Genomic DNA, 20,574 nt, shown 5'->3' on the forward strand with positions numbered 1-20,574 from the left:
TCGAAGAAGAGGAGATACTGTTTTTTCTACACCAGTTCCTGAAGACTGTCCACTTGGATTGGTATAATTTGCTAGAGGAGTCCCTTCTGCAACTCGCAATAGCCTCTGCAGCCTTGCTTGAAAAACCTCGCACTCTGATGAGCTTCCTGACAGTCTGAAGCCTGTCAGAGCAAGAGCGGACAATCCCTCGTGGAACTTCATTAGGTGGGGTTGTCTGAGAAGCGACTTCCTTTGAGGAAGAAGCCTTGGGAAGTCTATCAGGAGATCTAGCAGGTCCGGGAACCACTCCTTCCTTGGCCAGAACGGGGCAACGAGGATCAGTTCGACATTCTGATGGAACTTCACTTTGTTTATCACTTGCCTGATGAGCCCGAAAGGAGGGAAGGCATAGGCAAACAGGTTCGTCCAGTCTAGGAGCATGGTGTCCACCAAGTGAGTCAGTGGGTCTGGAACTGGCGAGCAGAACACTGGGAGACGATGGTTCTTGGAGGTAGCGAAGAGATCTATTATGGGAGTGCCCCACAGATTCCACAGATCTAGGCACACTTGTGGGTGCAGGGTCCACTCCGTAGGGAGAGTCTGGTTCTGACGGCTGAGTTGGTCCGCCAGACATTCAGCTTTCCTGCACAACCGAGGGAACAGGGACCACCCTGTTGCTGTCCGCCCACAGAAGGAGGTCCCTCGCAGCTTTGAACAGGGAGAAGGAATGGGTACCTCCCTGTTTCTGGATGTAGGCTAGAGCTGTTGAGTTGTCGGCGTGAACAGCAACTGCTTGGCCTGAGACGTGGGTCGAAAAGTCCTGGAGAGCGAGGTGAATGGCCAACAGTTCCTTGACGTTGATGTGGAGCTTCTTCTGTTCGTTCGACCAAACTCCTGACGTCCTGAGGTTGGCTAGATGTGCTCCCCACCCAACATTGGACACGTCTGAGAACATCTGCAGAGATGGTTGTCTTGGGAGGAGATCTAGACCCTCCGAAAGCCTTTCCTGCGATTTCCACCAGAGAAGATGCCCCTTGACGTCGGGGAATGTTGAGGACCGAGGAGTCCGTTTGTGTCTTCAAAAGAGCCCTGAGGAAAAACTGCAAAGGGTCTCATGTGCAGACGGCCTAACTTTACAAATTGCTCCACTGACGACAGAGTTCCCAGGAGAGCCATCCACTGACGGGCGGAGCAACTGTCCAGGAGGAGAAACTTCTCCACCGTCTGAAGGTAGGAGGAGACCCTTTTGGGGGACAGAAAAGCCCGAAAAGCTAGACTGTCCAGAGTCATCCCCAAATAAAGAATCCTCTGTGAAGGAATTAAGCTCGACTTTTCCGTGTTTATCAGAATCCCTAAGTCTTGAGCTAACCTTAGGGTTCTGTGAAGGTCCTCCATGCAGCGGTCCCTGATGATGAATGGAGTAGCCAGTCGTCGAGATACAAGGAGATCCAAACTCCCTCCAGGTGGAGCCAATGACCTATCGGGGTGAGAATCCTGGTGAACACCTGCGGGGCTGTCGACAGGCCGAAGCAGAGGGCCCGGAACTGGTAAACTCTGTCCTTGAAAACAAACCGAAGATACCTCCTGGAGGCTTGATGTACTGGAATGTGGAAATAGGCATCTTCCATGTCGAGGGTCACCATCCAATCCCCACGAGTTAGTGCCTGAAGAACTGAGCGGTTCGTTTCCATGGAAAACTTGGTTTTCACTAAGTACAGATTGAGAGCACTTTCGTCGAGAACTGGCCTCCAACCCCCTGATGACTTGGGGACTACAAACAGGCGGTTGTAGAAACCCGGGGTTGACACGTCCTGTACTTCTTCGATGACCGTTTTCCCTAAGAGAGACTGGACTTCTGTCTCTGGGGGCGAAAACTTGACTGAGCTTCCTGAGTATGCTGGCAAGGAAATGGGAGAATTGGAGAGAGGAGGAGGTTGGGTGAACGGAAGGCGGTAGCCTAGCTGGAGCACTTGCACCACCCACTGATCTGCACCTCTGTCTCTCCATTCCTCCCAAAAGAGGCTGAGTCTGGCCCCCACTGGCGCATGGAGGACAGGGTTCCTACTTACTGGCATGACGACCTTTGTGGCTTAGAGGAGAGCTTGTGACCCTGGAGTTGGAGCGGGACCTTGAGTAAGGTTTGGGCCTGGAGTTACGAAACGGATGCCTGTTAAGAGGAGATACCATCTTGGTCAACGGAGCGGGAGCAGGCCTGGGTTTGGTGGAAGACATAGACAGGATGTGACGTCACGCTTCTTATCCATGGCTGAAAGGACGTCTTTCACTACTGATTCTGGGAAAAGGCCCTCCTTGTCAAAGGGTGCGAACGTCAACGCCTTTCTGCGCGAAGTCACAGCCTTAGATAAGAAAGAGCACCAAGTTTCCCTCTTCTTCAGAGTGGCCATGGCGAAGAGGGAGGAAAGTTTGCCTGCCGCATCATGGACAGCAATATCGGTGCAGGAAGGGAACCCCGTGATTCTCTCCAAGACGTCTTCTGCAACATTAGCCTTCACCACCTGTTTAAAAATAGCTCCCATTGACCAGTCGATAAAGCTGCCAATCTCTAGGAGCTTGTAGAGGTTCTTGGAAAGATGTTCTACATCTAGGGCAGAAAAGGTCTTGGCCACCTCAAATGAAATGCATCTTGAGGGGTCCACAAGGGAGCCGAAGTCCCCTTGTGCTGAAATTGCGGAGCCCAGTGAAGGAGAAGTTCCTGTGCTGTAATAATTTTGCCTCCTTTTCGACAGCTTTGAAGGAGGGTACGCAAACAATGATTTACCCGAGGACCTCTTAGCTTCCAACCACGCCTCTACCTCCTTTAATGCTTTCTTGGAGGCAGTGGAGAGTACCAACTTAGGAAGGGAAGTGGCAGGACATTGTTTTCCCAGACGCAACGTGGAAGTTGGGAGAAGAGGGGCTGTTGGCTGAAAATGTTGAGGGTACGACTGCAGCAGAAAGCTGAGTAGAGAAGCGTAATGGGAAGAAGGACCTGAATCACCGGGACCTTCCTCTTCACCAGAAAGAATCGGTTCCGTGCCAAGATTGTCCAGGAGTTGAGGAGGAACGACTTCCTGACCCCCAGGAATACCAAGGACTTTGCGGACTACCTTTTCTAGCTTATCTTCCAACAGAATAGACTCCTGGGAAGGCGAGGATGTAGCCAAAGGAGCAGACACTTCCTGTGTAGGAGGAGGAGGAGGAAGAGGCCCGGGCACTTGAGGCCGAACTTCCTGGAGAGGGCTAGGCATCTTGACTGCCCTAGGTGACCTGGGAGGAAGCGTCTGAAATGTATCTTCTTGATCGGAACCCCACACTGAGCAACCAGGTATAGGGCTAACTGTCCTTTTCTTGGAGAGTTTAGTAACCCTAGGGCAGGAATTATCCGAAGATTGCCTCTTTAAGGGTCGAGAGGCATGATCCCACTTATGATGACGAGGAGGGGGATCTGAAGAGCTGGAATATGAAGAGACTGAAGATGAACTGCTGCTACTCTCACCTGAAAAACTTAACCTTAGGTAGTGCCGTTTCGACGACCATCTTGAGGAAGCTTCTGGGGACACCATCCTGTGACGTCGGAGATGAGAGAAGATCGACGCCAGTCAATGGAGAAACACTACGAACTTGCGTGCCCACCGAAACCGCCTTGCGAGATTCACTTTTACATCTCCCTGAAGCTTTTCGACGCTTCAAGCTTACTACTTTCACCACCAGGGCTAAGGCTTTCCTGTGCCTTAGAGGACGAGCCTGCTCATGAGCAAGAATTTCTGACCTTTTCGCCAGCGCCGGACTGTCTTCTAGCCTCAGAAGGTGAGCAGGACAGCTGCCTTTGCTCAAAAGATTCAGAAAACGAGCAGACTTGCCTGAAACACGATCACGAACAACCACATTGTTATCACCAACACTGACTAACGTCATCACCGACGCTAACGCTGGCTACGTGGGCGCACTAAACTTAAGACCGACTCCATGAAACTGTTCATTTGCGCGCTTCCATTTGATTTCTGAAAAGAACAAATTCTGATTTATCAGCCTCAAGGCTGGGCTTGGCTTTAGGAAAACATGCTGGGAAGCTGGTGAAGAAGAGGGGGAATATGAGAGGGGGAAAGAGCAGCGGTAGAGGAGGGGTAGGAGGGAAGGAACAGCCGGAAGAGGAGGTGACGCCGATGCCACCATCGAAGAAGATAGCCTAGCTTCCCCACGCTTAAAGGCTTTCCTATCCCTATCCCTAACCAGCTTTACCTGATGGGAACTGTATGTGTGCCAAAACTCCTGACTCCATCCCATACACTCACTGCATGTGTTCTCTGGGAACACTCTTGACCCCTACATGCTGTACACAAAGAATGGTGGTCGTGACTTAAGTTTAACCAGTTTACGGAGCACAAATTCCTGCGCAACCCTGGATCCCGAGAAACTGGAACCCGACATAGCTACCTATTCACAGAGCTACGCTAGCTAGATTAATAAACAGGAAATTGAGTACTTCACCAAGGAGAGACGCCACAAATAAGCGCAACGAGACAAAGGACACCAAACAGTTTGAGACAGAACGGACGCCTGAGAATGAAACTGACCCCAAGATTGAAACTGGAGCTGGTTATGGCTAGTCTTCTTCCACCCCCCCCACCAGTATCCGGTGGGGTTGGGTCCCCACCAATTATATCAGCGTTCCAAACAAAGTTTGAAAATTTATATCTCGGACGTGTCGATTTTAAGAGATAAAAGCTTTTACAGTGTTTTGGTAAGTCATTATAATGAAAGACAAAATTCCATCATCATCATCATCAATTATTATTATTATTACTCAGAAGATAAACCTATTCATATGGAACAAGCCCACAGAGGTCATTGACTTTAAATTTAAGCTTCCAAAAAATATGGTGTTCATTAGGAAGAAGTAAGATGAGATCAGGGGAAATACAGAAAGAAGAGATCTCGCTTAATAAAAAAGAAAAAATAAATTGATAAATTAATAGAAAGCTGAAAAATATACTAAAATGAAAGGAGAACAGTATTTGGGTAGTAATACACTGCATCTTCGCTTGAACTTTTTAAGTTCCAAGTGCAAGACATCCTCAGGGAGACTGTTACATTGTCCAACAGTGTGAGGAATAAAGGGCCTCTGGAACTGAAAAGTTCTACAGTGAGTAACATTTTCCACATATTCCTGCTGCTGTTCAGCGAATCTGGTTTCTCTTGGCAAGAAAAGGGGATCAGGATCAATTGAGAATGTGAGAGATGTCTGTTAAAATACAACTTATGAAAAATTTACAAACAAGAGACCATCCACTGATGGTCCAAGTCATAACTGCTCACATTAAGGAATAGAAACCTACCACCACTAACCACACTATTTAAAAGAGATAAATCTCTGCCAGAAGCAGACATCCATACTGGAGAACATCATTCTGGTAAAGATGAACTAAAACAAGTGGCATTGATTTTAATGCGTTACAAATACAGGAAGTCCCCAAGTTACGATGGAGATCCATTCCTACATATCAGTAAGACACCCAAAAACCACCTACACGTAAGTTGGAACCATAATAATAGTAATGATATTTCAGTTCAGGGCCATATACAAAGTAGAGACAATACAATACACACAATCTACATACACGAAATCAAATCCTAAACAATTTATAAAAGAGCTTCCCTTCACATCAATATGTCAAGATGATTGACAACAATAAAAGATCTTACCTAATTTACTACATTTTCCTCAATGAATTGAAAATTAGTATATAATTTTTTTAACATATCCTGTATACCTTAAACTAAAATGCTTGTAACAACCTATTTTAATAGTTCAAACACCAATATTGTAAAATATAAAAAATAATGATAAGTTTAAGACTAGAAAATCAGACAATAAAACCAATATCACATAAACACAGGGGGACAATTACTGAAATGCAAAACACTGTAAGTTATGCATGGAAAATATGAAAAAATGAATGACAAAGTAATTGTTGCAGCATAAAACTTAATAAGTGTTGTGAGCAAATAAAGATTGATGTTAAAAAGTATAGAAGAATGTCTGTCTCTTTGTCAGAGAGTGAGAGAAAGAGAGAGAGAGAGAGAGCAAGAGAAGAGAAGAGAGAGACAAAACTCATATACTAGTGACAGAACGCCCACAAGTTTGAGCTACAAGCTGTCGGGCTACTAAACCAACAATACTGCATGTTGTCATCTTTGAGAGAACTATCCAAGAGAGAGAGAGAGAGAGAGAATTTTGAGACAGAGAGAAGAGAGAGATTACCAAAGAGAGAGATGAGAGAGAGAGAGATATCAGGAGGGCTTTTTTAACAGCACTGACTTGAAGATAACAGATCAATATTGAGGGATTTTAGGAAACATATTACTGATAATTGCTGTGTTTACATTAACATAAAATTTTCAAATTTATTAAATATAATCATAAAAAAATGTGTTTACCGTCATAAAAAAAATGAAAATTTAAATTAGTGAATATTGATGCAAAAATTCACATGTTTAGAAAGGAAAGAGAGAGAGAGAGAGAGAAAGAGAGAGAGAGAGAGACAGATACATAAGAGAGAGAGAGAACAATGATAAAACTAACACTACAGCCTAAATCTGTCAGCCCAAGCCAATGTCATAAGAACAAGTCAGAATTTATATAGTCCGAACCAGATTTTATTCATGACAAATTTTTCAAAAAACATCGTTACCTGGGGAAGACTGTTCTGCTAAAGCATGAAAAAATAAAATACCCAATTTTTGTTCAAAGGCACTTCCTCACACTTTCAATAATGTTTCACAAAAGTAAGACGTGAGTCAAAAAATGGTTACATTTAGAATAGTTAGAGTTTCAGACTCATTCAGCACAGTCCCACAGATTTGGCCAGGAAGGATCTGGAAAATCCGAATGAGATCTGATAATCAACAGTGTTTTCATTTTATTGGAGTTCAGTGGGCAGTGAAACATCTACACCATTCAGAAAATATGCCAATGTTCCAAAATGAGACTGAGAGAAGAAATTTAAAAAAATAGAATTAAGACACCCACAAGTGCAAAATTGGCATACTAACACCACCCATTTTCAAAAGAAACAATGAATAGTACTTGTTTACATGGATGTAAATATAACAGTGGGAGCCAAGAACAGTGCCCTGTGGAACTCAAAACACGAATGGGTCTTGGTTTGGCTAAAGATCCCATCAACAGCAACTTTATGTTGGTTTCTAACCGTAAATGAAATCTTGGAGTAAAGCCAGAAAAATCAGAATAAAGAGAGGCATTGGAAATTCTCAACCTCAGATTTAGACAAAAGAACATGAAACCTGTATTTAATAACCAAAACAACATTTACGCTTGAAACATTTTCAGCACTGTAAAGGGCCAGTAACACACAAGAAAGTATTACTGCAATGGTTTACTAAAGAAAGGCAGACAAATTATGTCTTCCTGAACAATAACATTATCCAAGAAAGAAAAAATCGTCTTGAAAATGTTCTCAAAATGAACATGATGGAGAAGCACAATGGTCAACAAGATGACACAGGAGCCAGTTTGGCAGAACTGGACTTTACAAACAAAACCCAATTCATTTAACGAGGAATCCGATGCACAATTTGTCTTTTAATACTCTGCATGAGCCTGCAGAACTGGCTGAGAAAGTTGTTTAACTCCACTTGAAGTGCAATGGCTGGTGAGGACATGGTGGTGCAATGCCTGACTAAAACCACCCCAGGAATTAAAAAACTGCCAACAGAAGACAAATCACGAGTCAATAAAGTGGCTAGAATGGCCTATAACTTAGAACTTTACTGAGGTGCCCGTTAATGAAGAAAAACACCCAAAAGTACATTAGAGGCAGTACAAAAGAAGGGCCACCAACAGCTGTTTTCTACAAAATACAGGTGGAAGGAACAGGTAGCAAGGAGAAAAAGTGAACTTAGAGAACAGAATGAGACAATGGAAACAGAAGAGATAGACCCATGCTGCAAGATAATGAAGCTGTTCTGTTACTGAAAAGGAACAAGAACAGAAGTTTTTCTGGAACATACTACTGTTGTCCTGAGCTTAGCTGCTAAAGCTGAGGGCCCACTTTGTCTAAAATACATGTCTGAAGAAGGCAATGTTAATAACTGATGCTGAAGAAGGCAACTCAATAACTGATGCAACAGTTTATGCTTGAGTAAAACAAATCATGATGTGTGAGCAAAATGACTAATGGATCAGGATGGCTGAAGATTATGGGGAAGGCAAGAGAACATCCTTGTCCTGAGAATTCGAAGTTGTTTTGAAGTTTCATGGAAGCAGATTCCCAGTAACCTGTCTTTACAGGGAATCTACTGAGCCATGACAACTTATAAACAAAAATATGTAGATTGTTTATAACAGTAAAGAGGACATGGAATACAATAGGCCACACTAAATGGTAGTGACTCAGATTGACTACCAAAACCCATAATACTTGTGTAAACCCATTAAGATTCTAAAATATGAACATAAATTCTGTCCTAACTTCAGAATACTCGTTCCTGACAGAAACTAAGGCTCCAGGGAAACAGAAGACAGAAACATCTTTTGGGAGATTCAGAAGGTTCTAATTAACCCTTAAAACCAGCCTCTGTTTACAAAACGATTCCATTGCCGGTGGGCAGTAAAGGAAGTTTTTTTTAAAAAATCACAGTTGTTTTTAAGATTAAGAGTTCATTTTTGGCTCCCAGCATGTCATTGCCTGAAGTTTAGTATGCAACCATCAGAAATGAAAAAATATCATTATCTGGATATATAAATATTGAAATATTATCACAGCGCAAAAATTTTCATATATTTTTATACAAATTCGCCAGAGCAAAACCCAGTTAAAGCTAATGGAATTTTTTTTTTTGTATTGTACAATAAATTGCGATGATTTTGGTATATAACAAATTTGAAAACGATCAAAACAAAATCAAAAATATTATCACAAAATGATGCATGAATCATTTGCTTACTAAAAAAATTTTTTTCAAAAATTCTAGTTCTATAAATCGAAATGTTGTTTTAGAGACTTCCTACCTTGGTGAAAAAACCAAGCTAACTGATTGAATATTACTAGACTGTTGTGTTTTAGCTATAATTGCAGTTTTTGACCATTTCGGTCGAGTTAAAGTTGGTTAAGGTCGAATTTTTTCTATTTATTGTAATTTATATGAAAATATTTCAAACTGATAAAAGCTACAACCATGAGTTATTTTCAGTTGTTGTATTCTACATGAAATTGCGACATTTTCATTTACATAAAACTTTTATTGTAAAGACTAATATAAACCGGTGCAACATTACACTGCCACGTTTTGTTAAAGAATTTCTGAGATGTTCTGCAGAGTTACCGTCACTGCTCGATGTAACAAAAATGTTTTTTCAAAAATTCACCATAAATCGAAAAATATAGAGCCCCATTTCAATTTATTGCAAATGAAGTAAATGATTGAATATTACTAGAAAAGACCTTTAGCTATAATTGCTGTTTTTCGACCATTTCGGTCGAGTTAAAGTTGACCGAAGGTTGAAATTTTGGCAGTTATCGTGATTTATGAAAATATTTCAAAACTGATAAAGCTACAACCATGAATTATTTTCTCTATTCCACCATGAAATTGCCACATTTTCATATAAAAATGCTTTATAACGACTAATGTAAACGATGCAAACATTACAACAACGTGACGAAAGAATTTCTGAGATGTTCGCCAGTTACCGCGCCGATCGAAGGAAAAAACTTACTTTTCATTAAATTCACCATAAACTCAAAATATTGTGCTAGAGACTTCCAGTTTGTTGCAAAATGAAGGTACATGATTGAATATTACTAGAATGTAAGAGTTTTAGCTTATAATTGCATTTTTTCACTATTTGGTCATATTAAATAATACCAAGTTGAAATTTTGGCAGTTATCGTGATTTATATGAAAATATTTCAAAACTGATAAAAGCTACAACCATGAGTTATTTTCTGTTGTATTCTCAGGCAATAAATTGCGGACATTTCCATATATAAAAACTTTATGTAACAACTAATATAAAATGATGCAAAATTACTTACAACGTGACAAAAGAATTTCTGAATATTTGTGTCGTCCATAAAAAGTTTTTTTTAAAATTCATCATAAATCGAAATATTGTGCTAGAGACTTCCAACTTGTTGCAAAATGAAGGTAAATGATTGAATATTACTAGAATGTAAGAGTTTTAGCTTACAATTGCGTTTTTTTACCATTTCGGTCGAGTCACCTTTTTGTGTGTAAAATCATAGTTGACTATGGAGGTTGAAATTTTTGGCAGTTATCGTGCATTTATATGAAAATATTTCCAAACTGATAAAAGCTACAACCATCTGTATTTTGTTGTATTTTACATGAAATTGCTGCCACATTTTCATATTAAACTTTATTTAACGTGCTAATATAAAACAGTGCAAAAATTACTGGCAAAAATGACGAAAAATAAAAAAATTTTTAATAACGTATGTAGAAAAATTTTTTTCAAAAAATCACCATAAATCGAAATATTGTGCTAGAGACTTCCAATTTGTTGCAAAATGAAGGTAAATATTGAATATTACTAGAATGTAAGAGTTTTAGCTACAATTGCGTTTTTTCAACCATTTCGGTCGAGTCAAAGTTGACCGAAGTTGAAATTTTTGTAGTCGATATGTGACGCTCCACTTGGCACCCAACAGACAATTTTAGTCGACGATGATATGTCCAGTAGGCGTTTAAGGGTTAATTGCTAAATTTATCTAACTCTTTCTTCCAATATTTATAGAATTTACTCATAAATTTACCTGACAACTCCCTTATTTCACATCTGTTAGTTGACAATGAACTCCAAACCCAAAACAACTGGCAGAAATTGTAACTGCCTTTCTAGCAAATGAATACATTCCATTAAAGAGGTATGAAATTCCTGCAAAAGCTATTGGTTTCATTCCTACTGCCAATCAAAGACATCCTGAGTAAAACAAAACAAAAGTCCAATCCTGTGAAAAACAGCCAAACTAACAAATGCACAGAGTACCACAGAATAGCAGCATGAAGAATTCTGATGAGAATAAAAACATTTGATAACATGGTGAAAACGTGAAACAGACAGTCATCCCAGGTCAGCCATGATCTTTGACCAATGGCTACTGTACCTTTCCTGCACAAAGATATACTTATATTAACAGCAGAAACATTCATCCAAAATAAAGAGATTTGGCAGTGGCAGTCCTCCCAAAGAAAAATTGCAAATGCTTTTTATGCCTTATCCTCTTACTTTCAAACCTTTCCACTGTGAAGGTGGCAACTTTGCCCACTCTTTGCAGGGGCATATAGGCCTGCATAGCTTATCCCTACAGAATGCACCATAAAAGCATGGCTCAATCAACAGAGGGGTCATAAAGTGCCCACATTGCTGTACAATTTCATGCCACTTACAATGGTGTTGTACAACGATTTTTATTTATTAATGAAAAATCATATAACTATCATACAAAAGTGAAGTTCCAACCTATCCAAGCAGAGCAGAGCAAGTTATCCATACTAGAAGGTGGCTGAAAAACATGTTTGGTGGCAGCAGGTGAGTGGGGATATTCCCCAGGCTAGCCCCTTTAAGGGGATCGGCCGCCTAAAAACCCAATAATCTTTAAAAATTGATTTGCTTGAAAAATTCTATGGCTTAATAATAGGGTTCAAGAATGTGTCCACGAAATATTATGCTAAAATTTGCCGTATTTCTCCAGTTATGGCCTAAAATGTAACAATAACTATATACCCATAAAACACCAGTAGCGCAAAATGATTTAGTCTGGCTAGTTTTTTATATATATATTACGAAAACTTCCTTTGAAATGAAATGTATAATGTCAATAATATCCTACTACCTTTTTAGTTATTCTAGCCATGACAACGACACGCCATACCATGAACCGACTGTGGCAGAGTTGCCTATAAACTTCCAAGCTAGAAGGACATCGTTTTCATGCTCCGCTAGCCTTGGCTGAACTCTGTATTTTCTGTGTTTTTGTTTTTCACCGTGCCTAAAAGGTCCAAGAGTTCACTTCATGCTTCTAGAATGCGGAAAGCCAAGTGGAAAAGTCCAGGCGAGAAGTAGAAGAAAGAGTTCAAGAAATTAGTGCCATAGAGGGGAAATGGATCTACAGAGAGAGAGCTTTGTACTCCCATCAAACGGGCGCAGAAGCGATCTCTGCTGACCAGAGACCAACCACATCCACCCCTAAACGCCTTTATTTGTTCGTCACTACCAAAGGGCAAACCATATTTTAGAAAAAGAAAGCAGTAGCTCGAGGCTGATACTATAGACGATCCTGAAAAAAAATGATCATAATAAGTGAAGCAAGACTTGATGAATTACTTGAATCACGAATCCCTAATTGTGAATGTAAAGTAATTCCCAGGATCCATTTGGCAAGGGATGGAAAGAAACACTAATAATAAAAAGTGTAGGCAACTATGATACCTAGAGTAATACCTGCAGCAAGATCAGACAGGGGGACCAGGAACCTAAAATTTATAAGAATAATGTGTCTTAGGCACATAAATAATCAATTAATATTCTTATTTATAATCATTTTTGCATTAATTAATACCCAAAAATAAAAATTAAAACCATAGAATTAATTGTAACACAGTCTTTGAAGTCCCTTTACTTTTTTATGTAACTAAACTTTGAAAGAACCGAACATTCTCAAAACATAAGTTTTTCGCCTTAAATGCATCTCCTCCCTTAGTATTGGACCAATCTAAATGAAATTTTAAAAATAACATGGGGAAACATGGTAGATTAAAACGAAGCTGAGGATTTTTAATATTTTGAGTTTCTGATTTTTAAAATTTTTTCTGTAATTTTTTCCGGGAAAATTTCACTAAAAAAAAAAATTTTATCTCGGAAAAATAATTGAAAAATCAAAAATTACTTTGTATCGAAGGTCCATATGTGTTTTATACGTGGTTCAAATCTCATCCCTAAAACCAAAAAGCAAAGGAGGAGATGCATTTTGAAAATGGCCATTTTTTAGCCGAAAAATGCTCTGGCGTCACAAAACCTAAGGTCACTGAACAAAAATTGTTTTCCCACTGAAGTTCCACAAATATCCTTTAACAAACCCCATATATATCAACAACCTGTCGTTAAAAGTCGGAAACCGGCCGATCCCCTTAAACACCAGTAATTACCATGTTACCAAGTGTCAATAAACAATTTTAGCTCATGCTGAGGAATATTCCAACAAAACAGAGTCTGATTTGTATTCCCATTGGAGAAATATAGTATTATAAAATCATTAACAGTGTATAAGCATCAAACCTTGTGTATGACCATATTCATAAACAGCTCCCAGCACTTTATAGTTCCCTACTCCCAGCTTTGTGGATACCCTTAGAACAAAAATTTGAACTAGACCTAAGAAATCTTTTTCAAATTAACCTGGTAATTAAATGTCACCACTTTCATCTGGTGAGGTTATACAGTAATGCACAGTGACTTATTTTGGCATCTACCATATCACAAAACTTTAACCAAACAAAGACAAAGATCAATTCAAATGTTCATTTTCACATCATGTTCTGTACAAGTCTTCCTCATGTAGAAACATCATTTAAATGTTATAACAAAGTACATAGTCTGAAATGGTTCTGTACTTTGGACTAGTACAATCTAGCCTAGAAAAATATTGCAACAATTAAAAGTAGTTCTATAAATGCTTCATGGCTATGGAAGGCAAGAGATTGGACACTAATAAATCAACTGCATAGGAGTTATAACAGGGACACCACAGAAAATCTAGAAAACTACTAATATAAAAATTCTTATGGAAATGTTGCCCTAAAAACTGTACTGTACTATGGCTGAAACCATAATGGATAAAAAGATGTAAAACAAAATTAATCTAGTTCAGGCAGTACAGTGCTGTTAACATTAGATTTTTATTACAAATACAGTAAACCCCAATATTCAACGTTCTCAAGGATTCAATGGGACTTGTGCATTCCTAACTTTCTCTGTAAAACATATCTAGCCATTATTCGTGGAAAATTCACCCATTCACGGTATTTTTCACTGAGAAATATTCACTAATTACTGTGTTTTCATATAATTTTCATGAATAAATGCACTTTTGTGATAAAAATATTAAAGTACTCAGGTATATGCATTTTTACATGGTTTTTCTGTGTTTAAACTGTCAAAATGGGCAGTTCTAAGTGTTTTTAGACAGGTTTTGAGTATTACGGATTTTAGCTACTTATGGGGGTGGGGACGATCCCATGAATGGGATTCACTGTACACAAGTTTGATGAACACTGCTAGTAGTAACAAATAGCCATAAATTTGCATATCAGCCACTTACCAATTTTTTGTAGCTAACCATTTGTTGATTGGGATCAGCAGGAATGCAATAGCAACACCAGACAAGAATGCTATACCAATTTGGCGATAGAGCAAGAAAAGTGTAACTGCCATCTGCAAAGTCAGGATTATATAAATTTTCATAATAAAATTTATTTGATATTTTTACTGTTACTGATATCTTATATCTCCTTGCCTATCAGCGCAGAGATTTAAGCTAATTTTAACAGTAGGTAAGATTCATCCCAAATATTATGTATATTTAGTATTTGCATTCAAAATTTCAATGAACATTCACATTAAAAAATTTGGTAATTTCCATTTCAGTGCTGAATGACCTCATTGGTCCCAGTGCTTGGCCTTTGGCCTAAATTCTATATTCAATTCAATTCAACTCTTATCCTTGAATAATTCATAACCTAGCTCTCTAACATCAGTTGATTATTAAGAGAAACTACTATACATTAGATGTCTTTCATTACATGTGAGAAATTAAAGATATTTAATATTTTTCATGTAAACACTGTACTCTCATTAAATTATTACCTGTACTGGCAAACTCCAAAATGCATGGAATGACTGACAGAAATTAACTATTCTATCAGTATCAGTACTCATCATGTTAACGACTTCTCCAGTTGTAAATTTCCCCAAATTTGCTGTGCTAACCTGAGAAGATAGAAGATATAACAGCTCAACAAATGCAATCATTAAACAATAGAAATGAGGATGGAAATATAACCTCAAATGATGACTAACAGTGAATAGGTAACTAAATGATTTAAGGTAAGAAACAACAAAGAATGACATTACAATGGGGGTACATGACCTCTGCAAATTCTTTTTTCATTTGGAAATCAACTTTTGGCCCTTCTATGCAAAAATTTATGACTAAGTATACTAACGGATACATATCTTCATGCATTTGGATATGAAAGTGGATACTCATAGTCAACACATTTCACAAGAAGTCCTCATCACCATTTCCAATTTAAAAGCTGTCGTTATGTAACAATTTCCTCTTGGTTATTCAGTGATTCCTTAAATATATAATTTTGTCCAATTATCCTGAGTCCAAAAATCACAAAAAAAGATCTACCGAACTTTTTTGGGCCCTGTATTTTAATCCCTCCATTCAAGTGGCCTGCTGTCTGGACCATTTTCAATCAAAGACATGGGCTCAAAGAGGTCCATAATTATCATTAGTAAGTAATTAAATCAGACCATAGAATAAAAAACTCTTAACTTTTGTAGGTCTGATTCAAAGGGTTTGTCTTTCATCGTCATCACTGCCTCAGCATATCTGAGTTTTTTCATCACTATCACCTAAAATATTGTGTGATGCACAGGGATTCTGTGAAATTCTGCTACTTTCTTGTGCTTTCACTTTACAAATTTCCACTCATCTCCAGCCTCCAGCCTCCAGCCTCTCATTTTGTAGACATCATCCATTAAGGTCTGGGTCCTCCAACTCTTCTAGTTTTTACACGAGCCCAACTGACACATACTATTCTCCCAAAGGGAGAGGAGGGGGAGGAGGGAGGGGAGGGGAGGTGGTCCAAAGGACATATCCATTACTTCATCATTACTGCATCTATATATAAAATTTTCATAATTTCTTTGATGGTTTCATTTTTCACACTATCCTTGCACCTGGGTGCACTAATATTCTTCTTGACAGATCTATTTGCTAATCAACAAGATCTTTACATATAATTTCACTGTCAAAATACAAAACTGTTCCTAAAGCAATACGGATCAGACTAGACTACAGTATTCCTTCAATTATCTGGATTGCCACTGTTCTGTACTTGACATTATCCAACATACCTGGACCAGGGACCAAGGCCCCAAAGATATCACATAGTGCATAAATTTCAAAATTTTTTAAAACTGCCCTCCGATGATTGCCAATGCTGCACGGTCCCACATAAATGTTAGTGCCACTGGTTACACTTAAACTGACCAAGAAAGGGTTTTGGGGGTGAGGAGGCCTGAGAAAATTCTAAGGTGGGAGGGTGGGTCGAATGGCTGGGTGCCATGGGAGAGGAGGCCAGTGTGGAGAGAGGGAGTGAGAACAATAACTGGTGTATTACTGTACATCAAAGCTTAAGTACAGTAACACACACAAATGGGCCTGTGCTGACACCAAGGTAAACACACATATGAATACCCAAGGGACTGTCCCCAGTCTGAAGCATGATGCTTTAAATGGCAGACAGTCTTGTTACAGAGAAAGCAGAGGTACTTCCGGGAGGAGTGACAAACAGACCCCTGAAAGTACACATTCCTAAGATCCACAGATATCATGAAGTTTCTGTAAGTCAACCTCTCTGATGGAATCCAACATGGACTGCACTGTTTCCATCTCGAACCAAGTCTGTAGGATAAACTCATTCCGTGGAGAAAGATTGATAACGGGTCTCCAGCCACCTTCTCCACTAAGAAGACATGACAGAATAAACATGAAGAATCCTGTCTAGGACTTACAATGTTTCTTAAATCCCCTTCACCTCTGCTGACCAGGCCAGAGTTTTTGGAGCACCTGGAGGGTAAGACAAGAAAGGTACCTGTAAATGATAAGGGGAGGTCATGCATCCTTGAAAGTTAGTCTATAACTGTGCCAAAGGACATACTACACAGGGCTCCACCCCATCTGCCACCTTGCCCACTAGCATGACAAGCATCACCTACTCATGGCAGCCAAATAGGGGGCTACCAACCTCAGAATCCTCCTTCCTTCTCCTTCCCTTACCACTCTTTCTTAACTGGAGCTGCAGGGGGAAGCTTAAAGGGGTGGGAAGGCTCCTTGCCCTCCCTACATGAAGAACTCTGGGTTCCTCAAGAGAGAGGTCTCTCCCAACACCAGGCACAGAATAAATGGCTGTGGTTCCTTCACTGCCTCCCAGAACTTGAAGAAGACTGCACAGTGGATCACGGTGCCCTGGCTATCAGAATGCCCCTTCTCCACCGTCACCTCAACTTTCATCTTTGGGTGAATGTAAAGAGGAGCCCAAGATTGAGCCATTCCATTGCTGGAACTTGTTGGGAAGAGAGTGCAAACGTAAGTAGTTAATGTATCCCCCGGTATGTCAACGGTGGAAAAATAGTTTGCTTGACTGCTGGACAGCAAGGAACCTTCCTAACTGCACATCAGACTGTTTATCTGTCCTGGCTCCTAAGAGCACCCTAGCATATGCTCTGTTAATAAGATGGACTCAACAAAGGGACAGTGGTTACTTCCCCAAGATCATTAAGGTCACAATGAGCTGCAAGCTCTCTTCGTTCCAACTCTGCCCATAGGGGTTCTGAAAAAAGAACCCTCAGGTTCTAAAGAATTCCTCAAAGCATGAGTTGGATCTTTTCCTGAAAGAGAAGCTGACACTCCAGTCTGCCCTGGCAAGGGCTTTAGACCAAGGATGCAAGCAATCAGACCTAACAGTAATAGTACTGTAGCTGAATAATTATTATACGTTGATTTACAGCTCCTTGAAGTCATGGTCCACAATCCCATACTCTACAGTATGATAATGAGTCATGTTCACTGTAACAGTTTTTCACATTCCTGTATGCTTTTGTATAACTGGTCAAAACCAAACCAGACGCTACGATGGATGTGCACTCTCGTGCTACTGTGTACACATGAAAAGGATGCCTTGGATGAACCAGGAACATCCTGAATTTGCATGAGGCTCACCATGATACAGAGCAGTATTGAAATACAGTGACCTTCTGTGTCGTACAGACTCTGTTGAGCATGATCCAGGGATCATGTATGTATAATCAAGAGTAGTGGACGAACCAGGTACCACCTAAGGGCTTGCATGATCATGAGCATATAGAGTGACATGATACTCAGCAGTATCTTTATCTTCTTTTGCAGATCAATTAGTACCTTTTCTGAGGCTTTTCATGCAACCTTAGATGAAAAACAGCTGTGTGGAACAAGCTTTTCTAGGAAGGTTAGATGACCTACAAGGGATTGCTGCAGCTTGGCTGAAGGAATCTGTTGAGATTGCTGACAAGATGCACTAACCCTGTCATTATGTCTATACTGTACGGACTGCTGTAGTGGAATGTATAAGAACAAACTTAACTAATTCATTTGTAGACCCAATAGATAATAGTTCCTCGCTGGGTGAGTGGGTTCCGTTGTCAGCTACCACTCTGTTGGTCGCGAGTTCGAATCTCCGACTGGCCAGTGAAGAACAAGAGGAATTTGTTTCTGGTGATAGAAATTCATTTCTCTCTATAATGTGGTTCGGATTCACAATAAGCTGCAGGTCCGTTGCTAGGTAACCAATTGGTTCTTAGCCACGTAAAAATAAAAATCTAATCCTTCAGACCAGCCCTAGGAGAGTTGTTAATCAGCTCAGTGGTCTGGTGAAACTAATATATAATTAATTAACTTAAGATAATACATATTGCAAATGAAATTCAGATCTCTTAAAAACTGCTGTGATTCTGTTAGTACCATCCAATCATTCAAATAACTTCTCAGCCTTGTGCTGCACTAATTGAACCTATGATGCATTTTGGTGCCCGGGTTTGAGTAAACACTTGTAGAACTGTAACAAAGCTGAAGCACGGAACAGAAAACTGATAAATTCTTCCCTTCTACATTAAGCAAAGGTATTTCCTAGATGATACATGAATGGACACAAGAGAACAAGCACTCATCAGATCTGAGGAGGAAAGACGTCCCTTTCCTGATGGACTGTTTCATTGTCTCTACCATCTACCTAAAGAGTAAGCTGTATAATCTTGTTTATGAGGATGAGACTGATTATCAGGTATCAGCCATCAGTCATTTTTGGAACCAGAAACAGACAACTGTGAACACTGGCGAACCATGTTTCCTCTTTTGTCGCCTGCTTTTTTATCATCAATCCAAACTTGTTCTGATTGTCTACCTAAGTACCAAAGTCCACCAGAAGTAACCAAAGTCCACCAGAAGTAAAGACAGAGGAAGGCTTGTGTACAGGAATGAAGCCTGTAACTGAACCAGACTGCATCCCTCTCTTATGGTTCTTCAACTATTTCCTCTGTCTTCCTGTGTTCCTGGGGACAAGACTTCACTGCTGGAAGAGGAGACCATGGCTAGTTGACTATCTCCTCTTCTGGCTCCCATCTGGCTAGGGCATTCCTGACAGCAATGACCACTGTCTTCTAGAAAGGGAATACCTTTGAAGGGAGTGAAGATTTGCATTGGCATAAATGGGTACACAAGCCTGCTGCAGCCTGGATGGCATAAAGGGGATCTGGAGTATCTGGTTCTGCTCAAGGAAGCTACAGGAGTACAAGGAGTCCTGCTGAGTGTAGTTTACAACTTTGAAAGGAGGTTACTCAAACTAGTTATAGCTGCTCCAGTAGCACAAATAGCCACCTTTTCTAACAGTACCTTTCCTCCGGAAAGAGGTCCTCATCTAACAGCTCTGCTAATGAATCAATCGTCTTCCTGGCCTTTGCTGCTATGCCTGGGTTTTATTCCCTTTGGCCAAAGTGGTACTGGCAAATGCAAGGACTACTGGCAAATGCAAGGACTACCCTAAAGTTATCTCCATATCATTTATCTTGGCAAAATCACAACTGAAGATGGAGTGAAACTTCGAGAAAATAAGGATAGCATAACCCTGAATTTTATAAACACACGAGTTGATGGTCTGGGAGATTAAAAGAATGGGATGCTGTTACTGGTCAAACATAACCTCTTGAGATGCTCTTCCTTTCAATCCTAACTTAAAATCTACTACAATGTCTTTTAATTCAATGACTAAAGGAAGTCTGTAAATCACAGTTTGTGCTGTAAAAGGCATCTTCAGATTGCAATTTAGAAGCACAAGCTTCTTTCTTCACTTCAAGAACTGAAGTTCAAATGTCTGCAGACAGAGTCCACCACTTCCAAGATGGCAGATTCTTCCTGAGATCAAGAGGTTCCTCATTATCTTTGGCCAAAAATTCCACTTAGTGAATAAGATCCCTGGCTGGATCGAGTCAAACTTTCTTTGAGTAGATGGATTGCTGGAAATTACACAAGTCTTGTGAGAGGAAGCCACAGAACCTTTTGACTTTCTGTCTGGGGTTATAGGGGCGAGGAGCTTGGCTGAGAGAGAAAGCTCTTCCTTTTTAACATACCAGTTTCTCTACTTTAAGAAGAGGCTTATCCCTTCAAGCAGGCACATCTCCTGCATCAAATAAATTTCTCAATCAAAATACAAATAACCCAAATCAAA

At 40.0% G+C, this 20,574-nt stretch overlaps 1 protein-coding gene across 1 annotated transcript in view; it reads right to left on the bottom strand.

The window, feature by feature from the left end:
* The window catches only part of LOC136824986 (ATP-binding cassette sub-family C member 10), a 173,146-nt gene that overhangs the window by 69,736 nt on the left and 82,836 nt on the right, over positions 1-20,574 (bottom strand). Inside the window, 3 exon segments of the mRNA XM_067080977.1 lie at positions 14,339-14,455; positions 14,888-15,010; positions 17,164-17,173. Coding sequence (XP_066937078.1) covers positions 14,339-14,455; positions 14,888-15,010; positions 17,164-17,173 — 250 coding nt within the window.

The sequence above is a fragment of the Macrobrachium rosenbergii genome, chromosome 36 (genome assembly GCF_040412425.1).
Source record: "Macrobrachium rosenbergii isolate ZJJX-2024 chromosome 36, ASM4041242v1, whole genome shotgun sequence".
NCBI lineage: Eukaryota > Metazoa > Arthropoda > Malacostraca > Decapoda > Palaemonidae > Macrobrachium > Macrobrachium rosenbergii.